The sequence below is a fragment of the Corvus cornix genome, chromosome 22, assembly GCF_000738735.6.
Source record: "Corvus cornix cornix isolate S_Up_H32 chromosome 22, ASM73873v5, whole genome shotgun sequence".
Taxonomy (NCBI): Eukaryota; Metazoa; Chordata; class Aves; order Passeriformes; family Corvidae; genus Corvus; species Corvus cornix.
Window position 1 is genome coordinate 3729636 of NC_046351.1, and position 15586 is coordinate 3745221.

General features: G+C 62.2%; 1 protein-coding gene across 1 annotated transcript; it reads left to right on the plus strand.

The window, feature by feature from the left end:
* Window positions 1-2242: 2242 nt before the first annotated feature.
* TGFA (transforming growth factor alpha) lies at window positions 2243-14874 on the plus strand. Its single transcript, XM_039564444.1, has 6 exons — window positions 2243-2306; window positions 5600-5656; window positions 11110-11224; window positions 12670-12819; window positions 13387-13499; window positions 14125-14874. The coding sequence occupies exons 1-6, from the start codon at window positions 2276-2278 to the stop codon at window positions 14130-14132; spliced, it is 474 nt and encodes a 157-aa protein (XP_039420378.1). The 5' UTR covers window positions 2243-2275; the 3' UTR covers window positions 14133-14874.
* Window positions 14875-15586: the final 712 nt, after the last annotated feature.

Here is a 15586-nt window from a genome sequence, read left to right on the forward strand (position 1 = left end):
ACGGGAGAGGGACACGGGAATGGGGACACGGGGGGGAACACGGGATGGGGACGCGGGGATGGGGACGCGGGAGGGGACGCGGGATGGGGACGCGGGATTTGGGTCACCACCGGCCAGATTTGGGTCACCACTGGCCGGATTTGGGTCACCACTGGCCGGATTTGGGTCACCAGCTCTGTCCCCAGCGCTCTGTGGGGACACTCTGAGCCCCGTGCCCACAACGCATCCCTCCCTCCCAAAGAAATCCAGGCTGAGCCCTGCGGAGTTTGGGATGACTGAGGCTGGGATCAGTGGGGTGAGAGCTCCATGGATTGCGGGATGACCAAGGGTGGGATCAGCAGGGTGGGATCAGCGGGGTGGGAACCCCATGGACTGCGGGATGACCAAGATCAGCAGATTTTGGGATGATCAGGACTGGGATCAGCAGGGTGGGTGCCCCATGGATTCCAGGATAACCAAGAGTGGGACCAGCAGATTCTGGGATGACCAAGGCTGGAATCAGTGGGATAAGAACCCCACGGATTCCAAGATGACCGAGGGTGGGATCAGCGGGGTGAGAACCCCACGGATTCCAGGATGACCGAGGGTGGGATCAGCGGGGTGAGAACCCCACGGATTCCAGGATGACCGAGGGTGGGATCAGCGGGGTGAGGGCTCTCTGTGTTTCGGGATGACCGCGGCTGGGATCAGCAGGGTGGTGGCCCCGCAGATTTCGGGATGACCAAGGCTGGGCTCAGCAGCAGCCCAGGATGACACAGGATGTGCTGGCAGGGGTTTGGCAATCCCGGAGTCACGGGGGGCAGGGAGGGACATGGGGGGGCCCTGGTCACTCCTGCCCCCTCCATGGGGGACACGGTCAGGGGGTGACACTGAGCTGGGGCTCCCGTGGGACTCTCCCCCCTCATGTGGGTGACACAGGGTGACCCCAGCCCAAAGTTCAGCCGTGGAGGGGGTGGGGGATCCCTGGGGACACCCGGGTGGGCAGCAGGGGGAGGGGCAGTGGCTGCACACCGGGGGGGGGCACGGGGGTCCCCGTGGGGGGCAGGGCCGTTTGTAGAGGAGGTTTGAGGATCCGGGGGGACTTGGGGTCCCAGGGGAGTCCAGGAGCACCCAGGGCAGGGGCTCCAGGGCGATTGGGGGGTCCTGGGGGATTGATGGGGTCTGTGGGTGGTGGGTCCAAGGGCTCTTGGGGGGCTCATGGAGTTTGAAATACCGGGGGGGGGTCCGGTGGTCTCTGTGGTCTGGGGGTGCGGGGAGGTCTCTGGGGGGTCCAGGGCTGAGGGGCTGGGGGGTTCGGAGAACCCCGGGAGGGTCCCGGGGGATCCCGTGGTGGAGTGGCCGGGGGCGTCCGGATGGCCCTGAGGAGGAGTGGTCCCGGATGGTCCCGGGTGGTCCCGGGTGTTTCCTGAGGGGTCCGGACGGGGGAGTCCCCGGGGTGTCCCGTGGGGACCCCGGGGAATCCCGGCGGGACCCCGGGGAATCCCGGCGGGAGCGGTCCCGGATGGTCCCAGGGAGCTCCGGGGGGGTCCCGGGGGAAGAATCGCGGGTGGTCCCGGGGCGTTCCCGAGGGGGTCCCGAAGGGTGTTCGGGGGGGTCCCGCCGGAGTGTCCGGGGGGGGTCCCGGGTGGTTGGGTGGTCTCGGAGGAGGGCGGGGTCTCGCAGGGTGTCCGGGAGGATCCCGAGGGGATCCCGCAGGGTGTCCGGGGGGAGGTCCCGCAGGGTGTCCGGGCGGGTCCCGGGTGGTCTCGGGGAGGGGATCCCGCAGAGTGTCCGGGGGATCCCGGGTGGTCTCGGGTAGGGGAACCCGCAGAGTGTCCGGGGGTCCCGGGTGGTCTCGGGGAGGGGATCCCGCAGAGTGTCCGGGGGATCCCGGGTGGTCTCGGGGAGGGGATCCCGCAGAGTGTCCGGGGGTCCCGGGTGGTCTCGGGGAGGGGATCCCGCAGAGTGTCCGGGGGATCCCGGGTGGTCTCGGGGAGGGGATCCCGCAGAGTGTCCGGGGGTCCCGGGTGGTCTCGGGGAGGGGATCCCGCAGGGTGTCCGGGGCGGGTGTCCGGGGGGATTCCCGAGGGGGTCTCGCAGCGTGTCCGGGGCGGGTCCCGCAGGGTGTCCGGGCGGGTCCGGCGGTGCCGCTGCCCGCGCTGTCCCCGCCCCGGCCCGGCCGGTGCCGCCCATTTCCGCCGGGCGGAGCCGCCCCTCGGCCCCGCAGCGGCCCCGCCGCCAGCGCCCGCCCGGCCCGGCCCGGCCCCGGCCCCGCTCGCTCCGGTGCAGCCCCGCCATGGCGGGCGGCCCGGCCGCGCTCGCCCTCGGTACGTGCGGGGCGCGGGGGGCTCGGCCCGGGGGGGCTCCGCGCCCCCAACCCCGGGCAGACCCCGCCGAGGGGGGAAGCGCCCGCGGCGCCCCCGGACCGGGGCGGTCCCGAGGGCTCGGAGGGTTCTGGGGGTGGGGTGTGGGGGTCGGCTCCGTGAATTGCGGTAACGCGGTGAAAACCCCATAAAAATCCCATAAAAATCCCCCGCGCGGGCGCTCCCGAAGTTCGTTCCCTGTGGGAAAGGCGCCTTCGCCGCGACGCGTGAGTACGGCCGCGGTCAGACGCTTAATTAGGGCGGTTAATTAGGGCCGGGGGCTAATTAGAGCTGGTGGGGGTGGGTGTCGGGGGAAGGGGCAGCGGTGGGAACTGGGGGCGCTCCGGGCTGGAGCTGGGGGCGATGCTGGGACGGGACGGGACGGGAGCGGCACCGGGGATGCTCCCGGGGGAAGGATCCCGGTGCGGGTGGCTGGAGGCCGGCTGGCTTTGTCCCGCTGTCCCCGCCCGTGTCACCCGCAGCTCCGGGAGGTTCTATCCCGGTGGGAAAGCGGCGCTTTGGAGCGCTTGGATTCGGGAAAGCGGCTGGGCTTGGCCCCGCTCCAGCTCCCGGCGCTGCCGCTCTGGCTCCGGCACAGCCGCGGCGTGTCCCGGTCCCGCTCCTGCGCCGAGCGTCCCTCGGGGGGTCCTGGCGTCCCTCGGGGGGTCCTGGCGTCCCTCGGGGGGTCAGTGGCTCCGGCGGGGTGTCCCTCCTTCCTCGGCTCATCCAGAGCTCCCGTGTCCCTTTTCCTCTCTCCCTGCTCCTTCCCATTCCCGTGGCTCCGGGTCTCCCCGGCCCCGGTGGTCGCGCACCTCGGGGGGGTTGAGCCGCGCCTTCCCCACCTGTCTGGGAGCCCCAATCCCTGAAGATCCGGTTGATCCCTGAGGCCGTGGAGGATCCCTGAAGCCCTGGTGGATCCCTGAACCCGGCGCTGGGTGCTCCCGGTTCCCATCCCGGATCGGATCCGGGTGGGAGAGGAGCCCTGGATAAACCCCAGCGGATCGGAGCATCCCCTTGGGATGGCGGGGAAGGAAAGGGGGGACCCCTCGAGCTCCCCGCACCTCCGGGATGGAGCCGAGCGGGAATGGGGCCGGGCGGATCCGGAGGGAAAGCTTGGAGCGGGGAACGAACCCCAGGGATAACGGGGAGCTGGGAGACGCCGTGGGGAGAGCCGGGGGCTGGGAATTAGCGGGATGGAGCTGCTGGAAGCGCGCTGGGAAGGCTTGGGAGCGCTTTGGAGAGTCGGGGGGCTCCTGCCGGCAGGGTGAGCTCAGGGGGGCTGGGCTGGCAGGGGCGATTCCCGAAAATCCCGGGGAACGGGGTGGGATGGGGCTGGAAAACCAAGCGGGGGAGGGAGGGTGGGTGGGTGCAGCCCCACTCCGGGGCTCGGAGGCACCGAGGGTGTGGAGTGTCCGAGTGTCCAGGAGGTGTCCGGAGTCCCCACACCGGCCCTGGGGATGGAAAACTGCGGCCAAGGGCCAAGGGTCAGGGATTGGGGATGAGGGCCGGGATCCGGGCCAGGATCGAGGATCAGGAATGAGGGCCGGGATCAGGGCCAGGATCAGGGATCGGGGATGAGGGCTGGGATTGGGAGTCAGGGACGAGGGCTGGGATCGGGGATGAGGGCTGGGATCAGGGATCAGGGCCAGGGATGAGGGATGAGGGCTGGGATCGGGGGTGAGGGCCAGGATCAGGGATCAGGGCCGGGATCAGGGATCAGGGCCGGGATCAGGGATCAGGGATGAGGGCTGGGATCGGGGGTGAGGGCCAGGATCAGGGATCAGGGCCGGGATCAGGGATCAGGGATGAGGGCCGGGATCAGGGATCAGGGCCAGGATCAGGGATCAGGGCCGGGATCAGGGATCAGGGCCGGGATCAGGGATCAGGGATGAGGGCTGGGATCAGGGATCAGGACCAGGATCAGGGATCAGGGATCAGGGCCAGGATCGGGGATCAGGGCCAGGATCGGGGATCAGGGATGAGGGCCGGGATCAGGGATGAGGGCTGGGATCAGGGATGAGGGCCGGGATCAGGGACGAGGGCTGGGATCAAGGATGAGGGCCGGGCTCTCCACCTGCCCACGGAGCGGAGCTTTGGGAAGAGGCACCGGAGCCGAGCGGGTCCCAGCCGGAGAGCGGAGCAGCTGGAATGCCGAGGGGATGGACGCCCACCCCATCCCACAGGATGGGCCCTTTCCCAAAAAACCCCGGAGTGGGGTCGTGATTGGCACCAGTGGGGCAGGAGGACAAAGCCCCGGGGCAGGAAAAATGGGAAAAGCTGGGATGAGATGGGACTCCTGATTGGATTTCGGTGGGAGGAGAATCCTCAAGGTCTGCAAGGAAACCGAGGAGGCCGTGGAGGATCCCTGAAGCCAGGATGGATCCCTGAAGCTCCGGTGGATCCCTGAAGCTCTGGAGGAGGATCCCTGAAGCTCTGGAGGAGGATCCCTGAAGCCGTGGAAGATTTCTGAAGCTGTGGAGGATCCCTGAAGCCGGGATGGATCCCTGAAGTTCCAATGGATCCCTGAGGCCATGGAGGATCCCTGAAGCTCTGGTGGATTCTTGAAGCCAGGGAGGATCCCTGAGGCCGTGGAGGATCCCTGAAGCTGGGATGGATCCCTGAAGTTCCAGTGAATCCCTGAGGCCATGGAGGATCCCTGAAGCCGGGATGGATCCCTGAGGCCGTGGAAGATCCCTGAAGATGGGATGGATCCCTGAAGTTCCAGTGGATCCCTGAGGCTGTGGAGGATCCCTGAAGCTCTGGTGGATCCCTGAAGTTCCAGTAGATCCCTGAAGCCAGGGAGGATCCCTGAAGCTCTGGTGGATCCCTGAAGCCGGGATGGATCCCTGAAGCCAGGGAGGATCCCCAAAGCCCCAGTGGATCCCCGAGGCTCCGGTGGCGCCAGGATTTGCGGGATGTGCCGCCTCAGGCTCCGTCTCCCGCCCGCCGCCTTTTCCGCGCCGTTCGATCGAATCCGTGCGGGAAATTGGGTCAAATCCAGGGAAAACGGCCGCTGGCTCTGTGCCCTGGGAATGCTCCCAGCCGGGGGGGCCCCTCTGTCCCCAAAAAGGGGCGGCTCAGGGGGGTCATTCCCACCGGGACCTCCCCCCCTTTTTCCATCATTCCGCCTGCGCGGGGAATTCCTGCGCTTTCCTTACAAAACCTCGGAGCGGTTTTGGGAAGCCCGGCTCCTTCTGGGGCTCCCGCCGAGGTTTTGGGGTCAGGGTGCGGCTGACGCCGTGTGTCCGTCCCCGCAGGTGTCCTGCTGGCCGCGTGCCACGCGCTGGAGAACACCACGGCTGCCGCCCGGAACGGTGAGTGAGAATTCCCGGGACATCCCGCCCCCCTCTCTGTGGGATAACGGAGCCCTGGGTGGGATCCCGGCCCTTGATCCCCGTGGGAAAACCGGGAACGGTTTCCATCCCCAAAATAAAGGGGTTTGTCCCCAAAACAAAGGGTTTCCAGCCCTCTCCCTTGGGGGATAAGGGGGCCCTGGGTGGGATCCCGGCCCTTGATCCCCATGGAAAACTGGGAGTGGTTTCCAGCCCCCCAAAAAAAGGGGGTTGTCCCTAAAAGGAAGAGTTTCCAGCCCCAAAGGGAAGAGGTTTCCAGCCCCACAAGGAGAAGGTTTCCAGCCCCACAAGGAGAAGGTTTCCAGCCCCAAAGCGAAAAGGTTTCCAGCCCCAAAGGGAAGAGGTTTCCAGCCCCAAAGGGAAGAGGTTTCCAGCCCCACAAGGAAAAGGTTTCCAGCCCCACAAGGGAAGGAAAGGCTCTGTGGTGGGTGTTGTCCGTGCACATTGTTTTGGGGGGCAGAATTCCCAAAAGTCCCGGCTCAGGGACGCTCGGAGGTGCGTTCCCAGCGGGAAGCTGCGCTCCCAGCGGGAAGTGCCGTGCCTGACTCCAGAGCATCAATCGGCTCATTCATGGCAGGGCCACAACGGCCGGGGCAGCCCCGAGCCCTGCAGAGCCGCGGGAGCCTGGGCAGGGCCGGGGGCGGCGAGGGGAGACCTCCTTGTGGGGCCAGAAACCCTCTCCTTGTGGGGCCAGAAACCCTCTCCTTGTGGGGCCAGAAACCCTCTCCTTGTGGGGCCAGAAACCCTCTCCTTGTGGGGCCAGAAACCCTTTCCTTTTGGGGCCAGAAACCTTTTCCTTGTGGGGCTGGAAACCTTTTCCTTTTGAGGCTGGAAAAGCCTCCCTTTGGAACTGGGAAACCCTCTCCTTGTGGGGCCGGAAACCCTTTCCTTCTGGGGCCAGAAACCCTTTCCCTTTGGGGCCAGAAACCCTTTCCCTTTGGGGCCAGAAACCCTTTCCCTTTGGGGCCGGAAACCCTTTCCCTTTGGGGCCGGAAACCCTTTCCTTTTGGGGCCGAAAACCCTCTCCTTGTGGGGCCGGAAACCCTCTCCTTGTGGGGCCGGAAACCCTCTCCTTGTGGGGCTGGAAACCCTCTCCTTGTGGGGCTGGAAACCCTCTCCTTGTGGGGCTGAAAACCCTTTCCTTTTGGGGCTGAAAACCCTTTCCTTTTGGGGCCAGAAACCTTTTCCTTGTGGGGCTGGAAACCTTTTCCTTTTGAGGCTGGAAAAGCCTCCCTTTGGAACTGGGAAACCCTCTCCTTGTGGGGCCGGAAACCCTCTCCTTGTGGGGCCAGAAACCCTCTCCTTGTGGGGCCGGAAACCCTCTCCTTGTGGGGCTGGAAACCCTCTCCTTTTGGGGCCGGAAACCCTTTCCTTTTGGGGCCAGAAACCCTCTCCTTGTGGGGCTGGAAACCCTCTCCTTGTGGGGCTGGAAACCCTCTCCTTGTGGGGCTGGAAACCCTCTCCTTGTGGGGCTGGAAACCCTTTCCTTTTGGGGCTGGAAACCCTTTCCTTTTGGGGCTGGAAACCCTCTCCTTTTGCGGCCGGAAACCCTCTCCTTGTGGGGCTGGAAATGTCTCCCTTTGGAACTGGGAAACCCTTTCCTTTTGGGGCCAGAAGTTCTTTCCCTTTGGGGCTGGAAACCTTCTCCTCTGGGGCTGGAAACCTTTTCCTTTTGAGGCTGGAAAAGCCTCCCTTTGGAACTGGGAAACCCTCTCCTTGTGGGGCCGGAAACCCTCTCCTTGTGGGGCCAGAAACCCTCTCCTTGTGGGGCTGGAAACCCTTTCCTTTTGGGGCTGGAAACCCTTTCCTTTTGGGGCTGGAAACCCTTTCCTTTTGGGGCCGGAAACCCTTTCCTTTTGGGGCTGGAAACCCTCTCCTTTTGGGGCTGAAAACCCTTTCCTTTTGGGGCCAGAAACCTTTTCCTTTTGAGGCTGGAAAAGCCTCCCTTTGGAACTGGGAAACCCTTTCGTTGTGGGGCCGGAAACCCTTTCCTTTTGGGGCTGGAAACCCTTTCGTTGTGGGGCCGGAAACCCTTTCCCTTTGGGGCCAGAAACCCTCTCCTTTTGCGGCCGGAAACCCTCTCCTTGTGGGGCTGGAAATGTCTCCCTTTGGAACTGGGAAACCCTTTCCTTTTGGGGCCAGAAGTTCTTTCCCTTTGGGGCTGGAAACCTTCTCCTCTGGGGCTGGAAACCTTTTCCTTTTGAGGCTGGAAAAGCCTCCCTTTGGAACTGGGAAACCCTTTCGTTGTGGGGCTGGAAGCTCTGCCTTTTGGGGCTGAAAACCCTCTCCTTTTGGGACCGGAAACCCTCTCCTTGTGGGGCTGGAAACCCTCTCCTTGTGGGGCCGAAAACCCTCTCCTTGTGGGGCCGGAAACCCTCTCCTTGTGGGGCCGGAAACCCTCTCCTTGTGGGGCTGGAAACCCTCTCCTTGTGGGGCTGGAAACCCTCTCCTTGTGGGGCTGGAAAATGGGATGGTTCCACAGCATTATTTGGGATGTGGGACCGGGAGGTTTTAGAGCAAAGTCCTGGGGCATTCCCGGCACCCCGAGGGCGCTGGCAGCTCCTTTCCTGATGGATTTGTGCCCAAACTCCCTTTTGGGGTGGAAAATCTCCCTCTTGGGGCTGAGAAATCTCCTTTTGGGGTGGAAGAAATCCCTTCTGGGGCTGGAAAAGGAGATTGGGAAGCATTAATGGGAACGGTGCTGGGAGACTTTGGAGCGAAACCCCACGGTAGCTCCTTTCCTGATGGATTTGTGCCCAACCTCCCTTTTGGGGTGGAAAATCTCCCTTTTGGGGTGGATAATCTCCCTTGTGGGGCCGGGAAATGTCCTTTTTTGGGGTGGACAATCTCCCTTTTGGGGTGGACAATCTCCCTTTTGGGGTGGATAATCTCCCTTGTGGGGCCGGGAAATGTCCTTTTTTGGGGTGGACAATCTCCCTTTTGGGGTGGACAATCTCCCTTTTGGGGCTGGGAAATGTCCCTTTTTGGGGTGGACAATCTCCCTTTTGGGGTGGAGAATCTCTCTTGTGGGGCTGGGAAATGTCCTTTTTTGGGGTGGACAATCTCCCTTTTGGGGTGGAAAATCTCCCTTTTGGGGTGGATAATCTCCCTTGTGGGGCCGGGAAATGTCCTTTTTTGGGGTGGACAATCTCCCTTTCGGGGTGGAAAAGGGGATGGCTCAACGGCGTCGCTTGGGAGCAAAGCCCCGTGGCATTCCAGTCGCCCCGAGGGTGCTGGCAGCCCCATTCCCGATGGGATCGTGCCCATGCCGGGGGCTGCAGGGCAGGGGCCGCTCCGAGGGGACCCTACAGGGACAGGGAGGGATCTGTGGGGTGGGAGGAGGAGGAGGAGGAGGAGGAAGCTGCAATGTGGGCGACAGCTGCGAGCGGGGCTGAGCGGGAGCCAGGACACTCCGGGATCGGGATGCACCGCAGGGACAGAGGGTCCCATCGTGGGGGGGGGGGGGCTGGCGGATTTGAGGGGTAAAACCCTAAAAAAGGGAGTTTTGTGGGGCTATTCCAGCGGCAGGAATCTGGGATAAATCCACCCCCAGGGATGGAGCTGTCGGGGTTTCCCTGGAGAGGATTCCAGCGGTAATTCCCACCCCAAATCCCAGCTCTGAGCCCTCCAAACCTCCTCAGAGCGGGGGACACGGGAGATATCCCAAGGATCCTGCAGCATTCCCACATCTGTGGGTTTAATGGGGTCAAATCCAGGGAAAACAGCTGCTGGGAATGCTCCAGGCCGGGGGGGGGCCCCTCTGTCCCCCCAAAAAGAGGCGGCTCAGGGGGGTCATTCCCACCGGGAGCCCCCCGTTCTCCATCATTCCACCCGCACGGGGAATTCCTGCGCTTTCCTCAAAAAAAACCTCGGAGCGGTTTTGGGATCCCCGGCTCCTTCTGGGGCGGCCATAAATCCACGGCGCAGGAACTGGAGGTGGCTTTGAAAGGGCAGCGATCGGATGTGCCTCGCTGCCGGGATCATCCCGGAGCAGGATATTCCCTTCCCGCAGGATAATTCGAACCAGCGTGGGATGTAATGGGAAACAGGATCCCAAAAGCAGCCCCGGCCTGCTTTAGGGTTTAACTCTCTCCTCCTCCCTTTTAAGCTCTTTAGGAAATTCCTTTGGGATTATTTTCCCTGCTGGTTTGAGCAGGAGCCGCCTGGGCTCTGTCGGTGGCCGCTGGATCGTGTCCCACACGGCCATCCCAAATAATGTTGTTTGGGGATCCCAAAACTCCGGGTTTGGTGTCCTGGGGATGCCAAAACCCCGGCTTTGGTGGCCAAAACACCGGGTTTAGTGTCCCAGGGATCCCAAAAAAGCTGGGTTTAGTGCCCAAAACCCTGGGTTTGGTATCCTGGCCATCCCAGAACAGTGGGGTCGGTGTCCCAAGGATCCAAAAACCTGGGTTTAGTGGCCTGGGGATCCCAAAAAAGCCGGGTTTGGTGTCCCAGGGATCCCAAAACTTGGGTTTGGTGTCCTGGGGATCCCAAAAAAGCTGGGTTTGTTGTCCTGGCGATCCCAAAACTTGGGTTTGGTGTCCTGGGGATCCCAAAAAGCTGGGTTTGTTGTCCTGGGGATCCCAAAACCCCGGCTTTGGTGCCCAAAACCCTGGGTTTGGTGTCCTGGGGATCCCAAAACCCTGGGTTTAGTGTCCTGGCCATCCCAGAACACTGGGGTCAGTGTCCCAGGGATCCCAAAAACCTGGCTTTAGTGTCCTGGGAATCCCAAAAAAGCCGGGTTTGGTGCCCAAAACACCGGGTTTAGCATCCTGGGGATCCCAAAAAGCTGGGTTTGGTGTCCTGGGGATCCCAAAAAAGCCGGATTTGGTGTCCTGGCGATCCCAAAACTTGGGTTTGGTGTCCTGGGGATCCCAAAAAGCTGGGTTTGATGTCCCAGGGATCCCAAAACCCCGGCTTTGGTGCCCAAAACCCTGGGTTTGGTGTCCTGGGGATCCCAAAACCCTGGGTTTAGTGTCCTGGCCATCCCAGAACAGTGGGGTTGGTGTCCTGGGGATCCCAAAAAAGCCGGGTTTGGTGTCCTGGTGATCCCAAAACCCCGGGTTTGGCGTCCCGGGGATCCCAAAAAAGCTGGGTTTGTTGTCCCGGGGATCCCAAAACCCCAGGTTTAGTGTCCTGGCCATCCCAGAACAGTGGGGTCGGTGTCCTGGGGATCCCAAAAAAGCCGGGTTTGGTGTCCTGGCGATCCCAAAACTTGGGTTTGGTGTCGTGGAGATCCTAAAAAAGCCGGGTTTGGTGTCCTGGCGATCCCAAAACTTGGGTTTGGTGTCCTGGGGATCCTAAAACAGCTGGGTTTGGTGTCCCGGGGATCCCCGCTGGCCCTAAAGCACAGCTGGGTTGGTGCCAGCCCAGGAGGATCCCGAAGCCGCCGTTTTTCCCTGTTTTCCTGGCAGCTCCGGTGGCGGCGGCGGTGAGGTCCCACTTCCACGAGTGCCCCGACTCGCACCGGCAGTTCTGCTTCCACGGCACCTGCCGCTTCCTGGTGCAGGAGGACAAACCCGCCTGCGTGTGAGTCCCCACGAGCACCGGGGTGCCCCTCCTGGGAGCCCAAAGCACCGGGATCGGGGTCCTGGGCATCCCAAAACACCGGGTTTGGCATCCCAAAGCACCGGGGTGCCCCTCCTGGGAGCCCAAAGCACCGGGATCGGGGTCCTGGGCATCCCAAAACACCGGGTTTGGCATCCCAAAGCACCGGGGTGCTCCTCCTGGGCATCCCAAAGCAGCGGGGTCGGGGTCCTGGGCATCCCAAAACACCAGGGTGCTCCTCCTGGGCATCCCGAAACACTGGGGTTGGGGTCCAGGGCACCCCAAAACACTGGGTTTGGTGCCCAAAGCACTGGGGTGCTCCTCCTGGGCACCCCAAAACACCAGGTTTGGTGCCCAAAACACCAGGGTGCTCCTCCTGGGCATCCCAAAGCAGCGGGTTTGGGGTCCTGGGCAGCCCAAAGCAGCAGGGTCGGGGTCCTGGGCATCCCAAAGCACTGGGATGCTCCTCCTGGGCATCCCAAAGCACCGGGCTGCTCTTCCTGGGAGCCCAAAACACCAGGGTCGGGGTCCAGGGCACCCCAAAACACCAGGTTTGGTGCCCAAAACAGCGGGGTGCTCCTCCTGGGAGCCCAAAACACCGGGGTGCTCCTCCTGGGCATCCCAAAGCAGCGGGGTCGGTGTCCTGGACATCCCAAAACACCGGGTTTGGTGTCCTGGGGATCCCAAAGCTGCAGAGTTGGGGTCCAGGGCATGCCAAAACACCGGGTTTGGTGTCCTGGGGATCCCAAAGCTGCAGGGTCAGTGACCAGGGCATCCTAAAACACTGGGTTTGGTGCCCAAAACACTGGGGGGCTCATCCTGGGCATCTCAAAACACCGGGTTTGGTGCCCAAAACACCGGGTTTGGTGCCCAAAACACCGGGTTTGGTGCCCTGGGAATCCCAAAACAGCAGGGTCAGTGTTCTGAGGATTCCAAAACACCAGGTTTGGTGCCCAAAACACCGGGGGGCTCATCCTGGGCATCCCAAAACACCGGGTTTGGTGTCCCAGGAATCCCCCAAACACCAGGTTTGGCCTCGCTGCTGGTGGGTCCTGGGCTGACCCTGATGTCCCTCCCATGTGTCCCTGTCCCAGGGTGACTCCCTGTCCCCCAGGTGTCACTGGGGTTCGTGGGGACACGCTGTGGGTGCCCTGACCCGCTCTGTGTCCCCCAGGTGTCACTGGGGTTCGTGGGGACACGCTGTGGGTGCCCTGACCCGCTCTGTGTCCCCCAGGTGTCACTCGGGGTTCGTGGGGACGCGCTGTGAGTGCCCTGTGGGTGCCCTGACCCGCTCTGTGTCCCCCAGGTGTCACTGGGGTTTGTGGGGACACGCTGTGAGTGCCCTGACCCGCTCTGTGTCCCCCAGGTGTCACTCGGGGTTTGTGGGGACGCGCTGTGAGCACACTGACCTGCTCTGTGTCCCCCAGGTGTCACTCGGGGTTTGTGGGGACGCGCTGTGAGCACGCTGACCTGCTGGCCGTGGTGGCAGCCAACCAGAAGAAGCAGACGATCACGGCCCTGCTCGTGGTGGCTGTGGTGGCCTCGGCGCTGCTCGTCACCGTCTGCGTCCTGGTCCAGTGAGTGCCGGCCGGGAATTCCCGGGGGCATCTGGGGACAAGGGACCCCCTGAGCCCAGCCCTGACCCCATCCCTGACCTGGCCCTGGCCCTGCCCCTGTCCCAGACCCCAGCCCTGACCCTGTTCTTGACCCCATCCCGTCCCCGGTCCCTGATCCTGACCCTGGCCCCACCCTGTTCCTGTCCCTGTCCCTGTCCCTGACTCCATCCTGACCCCGTCCCATCCCATCCCTGTCCCCATCCCATCCCTGTCCCCATCCCATCCCTGTCCCCATCCCCATCCCATCCCCGTCCCCATCCCTGTCCCCATCCCCATCCCATCCCATCCCATCCCATCCCTCCCCATCCCATCCCATCCCTGTCCCCATCCCATCCCTGTCCCCATCCCCATCCCCATCCCTGTCCCATCCCTGTCCCTGTCCCATCCCTGTCCCCATCCCATCCCTGTCCCCATCCCTGTCCCCATCCCATCCCATCCCATCCCATCCCATCCCATCCCATCCCATCCCATCCCATCCCTGTCCCATCCCTGTCCCCATCCCATCCTATCCCATCCCTGTCCCCACAGCTGCTGCCGCCTGCGGAGGCGCTGCCCCGGGTGGTGCCGGGAGCCCGGAGCCGGCCAGGACAAACCGGGGGGGCTGCTCAAGGGGGGAGCGTCCTGCTGCCACCCCGAGACAGGTGAGGGGACATGGGGACACCTGGGGGGAGGGGACACGTCCTGCTGCCACCCCGAGACAGGTGAGGGGACATGGGGACACCTGGGGGGAGGGGACACGTCCTGCTGCCACCCCGAGACAGGTGAGGGGACACCTGGGACACCAGGGGGTGGCACCTCCTGAGCCAGGTGAGGGACATGGGGACACCTGGAGGTGGCACCTCCTGACCAGGTGAGGGACACCAGGGGGTGGCACCTGCTGAGCCAGGTCAGGGACACGGGGACACCTGGGGGTGGCACCTCCTGAGCCAGGTCAGGGACACCGGGGGGTGGCACCTGCTGAGCCAGGTGAGGGACACGGGGACACCCGGGGGTGGCACCTCCTGACCAGGTGAGGGACATGGGGACACCCGGGGGTGGCACCTCCTGGGCCAGGTGAGGGACACCCGGGGGTGGCACCTGCTGAGCCAGGTGAGGGTCACGGGGACACCCGGGGGTGGCACCTCCTGACCAGGTGAGGGACACCCGGGGGTGGCACCTCCTGGGCCAGGTGAGGGACACCAGGGGTGGCACCTGCTGCTGTCCCCTGCCCGCTGAGGCCCAGTGCCAGCACCCGGGGCTGTGATCTGTGCCATTCCCGCCCCACAGGTGTGTGACAGATCCGGGGACACCCCGAGAGCAGCCCCGCACCCCCATCCTCTGTTTCGGATCCTTTTTGGGGCCGTTTCCCCGTTTTCCCTCATTTTCCTCGGGGCGCCGCGGGAGCCGAGCCCCGAGTTTTCCCCTTGGCTTTTGGGTTGTTTTCCTGGGATTTTCGCCCTCCCAGGAATTTGGGGTTTAAACCAGAACCCCCGGCAGGATGTGGGGCTTTATTTTTCTACAGAGAAAAAAAAAACACCAACAAAAAAACCAAAAAAAAAAAAAAAAAATCTCCCCCAAAAAAATTTTTAAAAAAAACAAAAAAAAAACCCCAAAAAAACCCCAAAACCCCAGCTCATTTTTTGGGGACAAATCCCAGCTTTTTATGAATAATTAATGATCATAAATCCTAGGAAACCTCCTCGGGCCAGAGCTCCAACCTCCAGCCTGGCCTTAATTCTCCCCGTAGTCTTTTAACCAACCCGGAGCTTTTCCCTCTGTTTTGGGGCTGTTTTTTGGGGTTTGTTGTTGGGTTTTTTTTTTTTTAAAGTCATGGTTACTCTCATGTCTTCTGTATATGTTGCACTGAAAGTTAATATTTAATGTTTTAATTTATTTTGCGTGGTTTAAATTAATTTTGATTCCTATAAATATGTTCTTGTCATCGCCTGGTCTCGGGGCTTTGTTTGTTTTTATCCCCTGTCCTAAAAAACCTGGATTTGAGGTGTTTAAGGGATATAAAAGGCAAATGTTTTTCAGGAAATTTGTGGTTTGGGGCTTTTTTGGGGGGGATATTTGGGAAGGAGATGCTGGATCCCACAGGTGGGAGTCGGGGGAATATCCCCAGGGATGGCCAAGCCCCATTTTCCCATGATTTCATCCCAAATTTTGAAGTACTGATGCCCCAATGATGGACTTAGCCCCATTTTTCCATGATTTCATCCCAGATTTTGAAGCCCCAGTGCTCCAATAATGGGTTCAGCCCCATTTTCCCATATTTTCATCCCAAATTTTCCATCCCTGATGCCCCAATGATGGACTCAGCCCCATTTTCTCTTGATTTCATCCCAAATTTTGAAGTCCTGATGCCACAATGATGGACTCAGCCCCAATTCCCCATGATTTCATCCCAAATTTTCAATCCCTGATAACCCAGTTTTGGGATCAGCCCCAATTTCCCGTAACTTCATCCCAAATTTTCAATCCCTGATGCCCCAGTGACGAACTCAGCCCCATTTCCCCACATTTTCATCCCAAATTTTGAAGCCCCAATGCCCCAGTTTGGGGTTTAGCAGGTTTGGGGCAATTCCCGGCGGAATTCGGGGCGGCTTTGGAGCACTTTTAGGGCGATTCCCGGCACTTTTAGGACAATTCCCGGCACTTTTAGGGCGATTCCCGGCAGTTTTGGGGCGGTTTTCGGGTGATTTCCAGCAGGTTTGGGGCACTTTTGGGGCAGTTCCCGGTGGGGTCG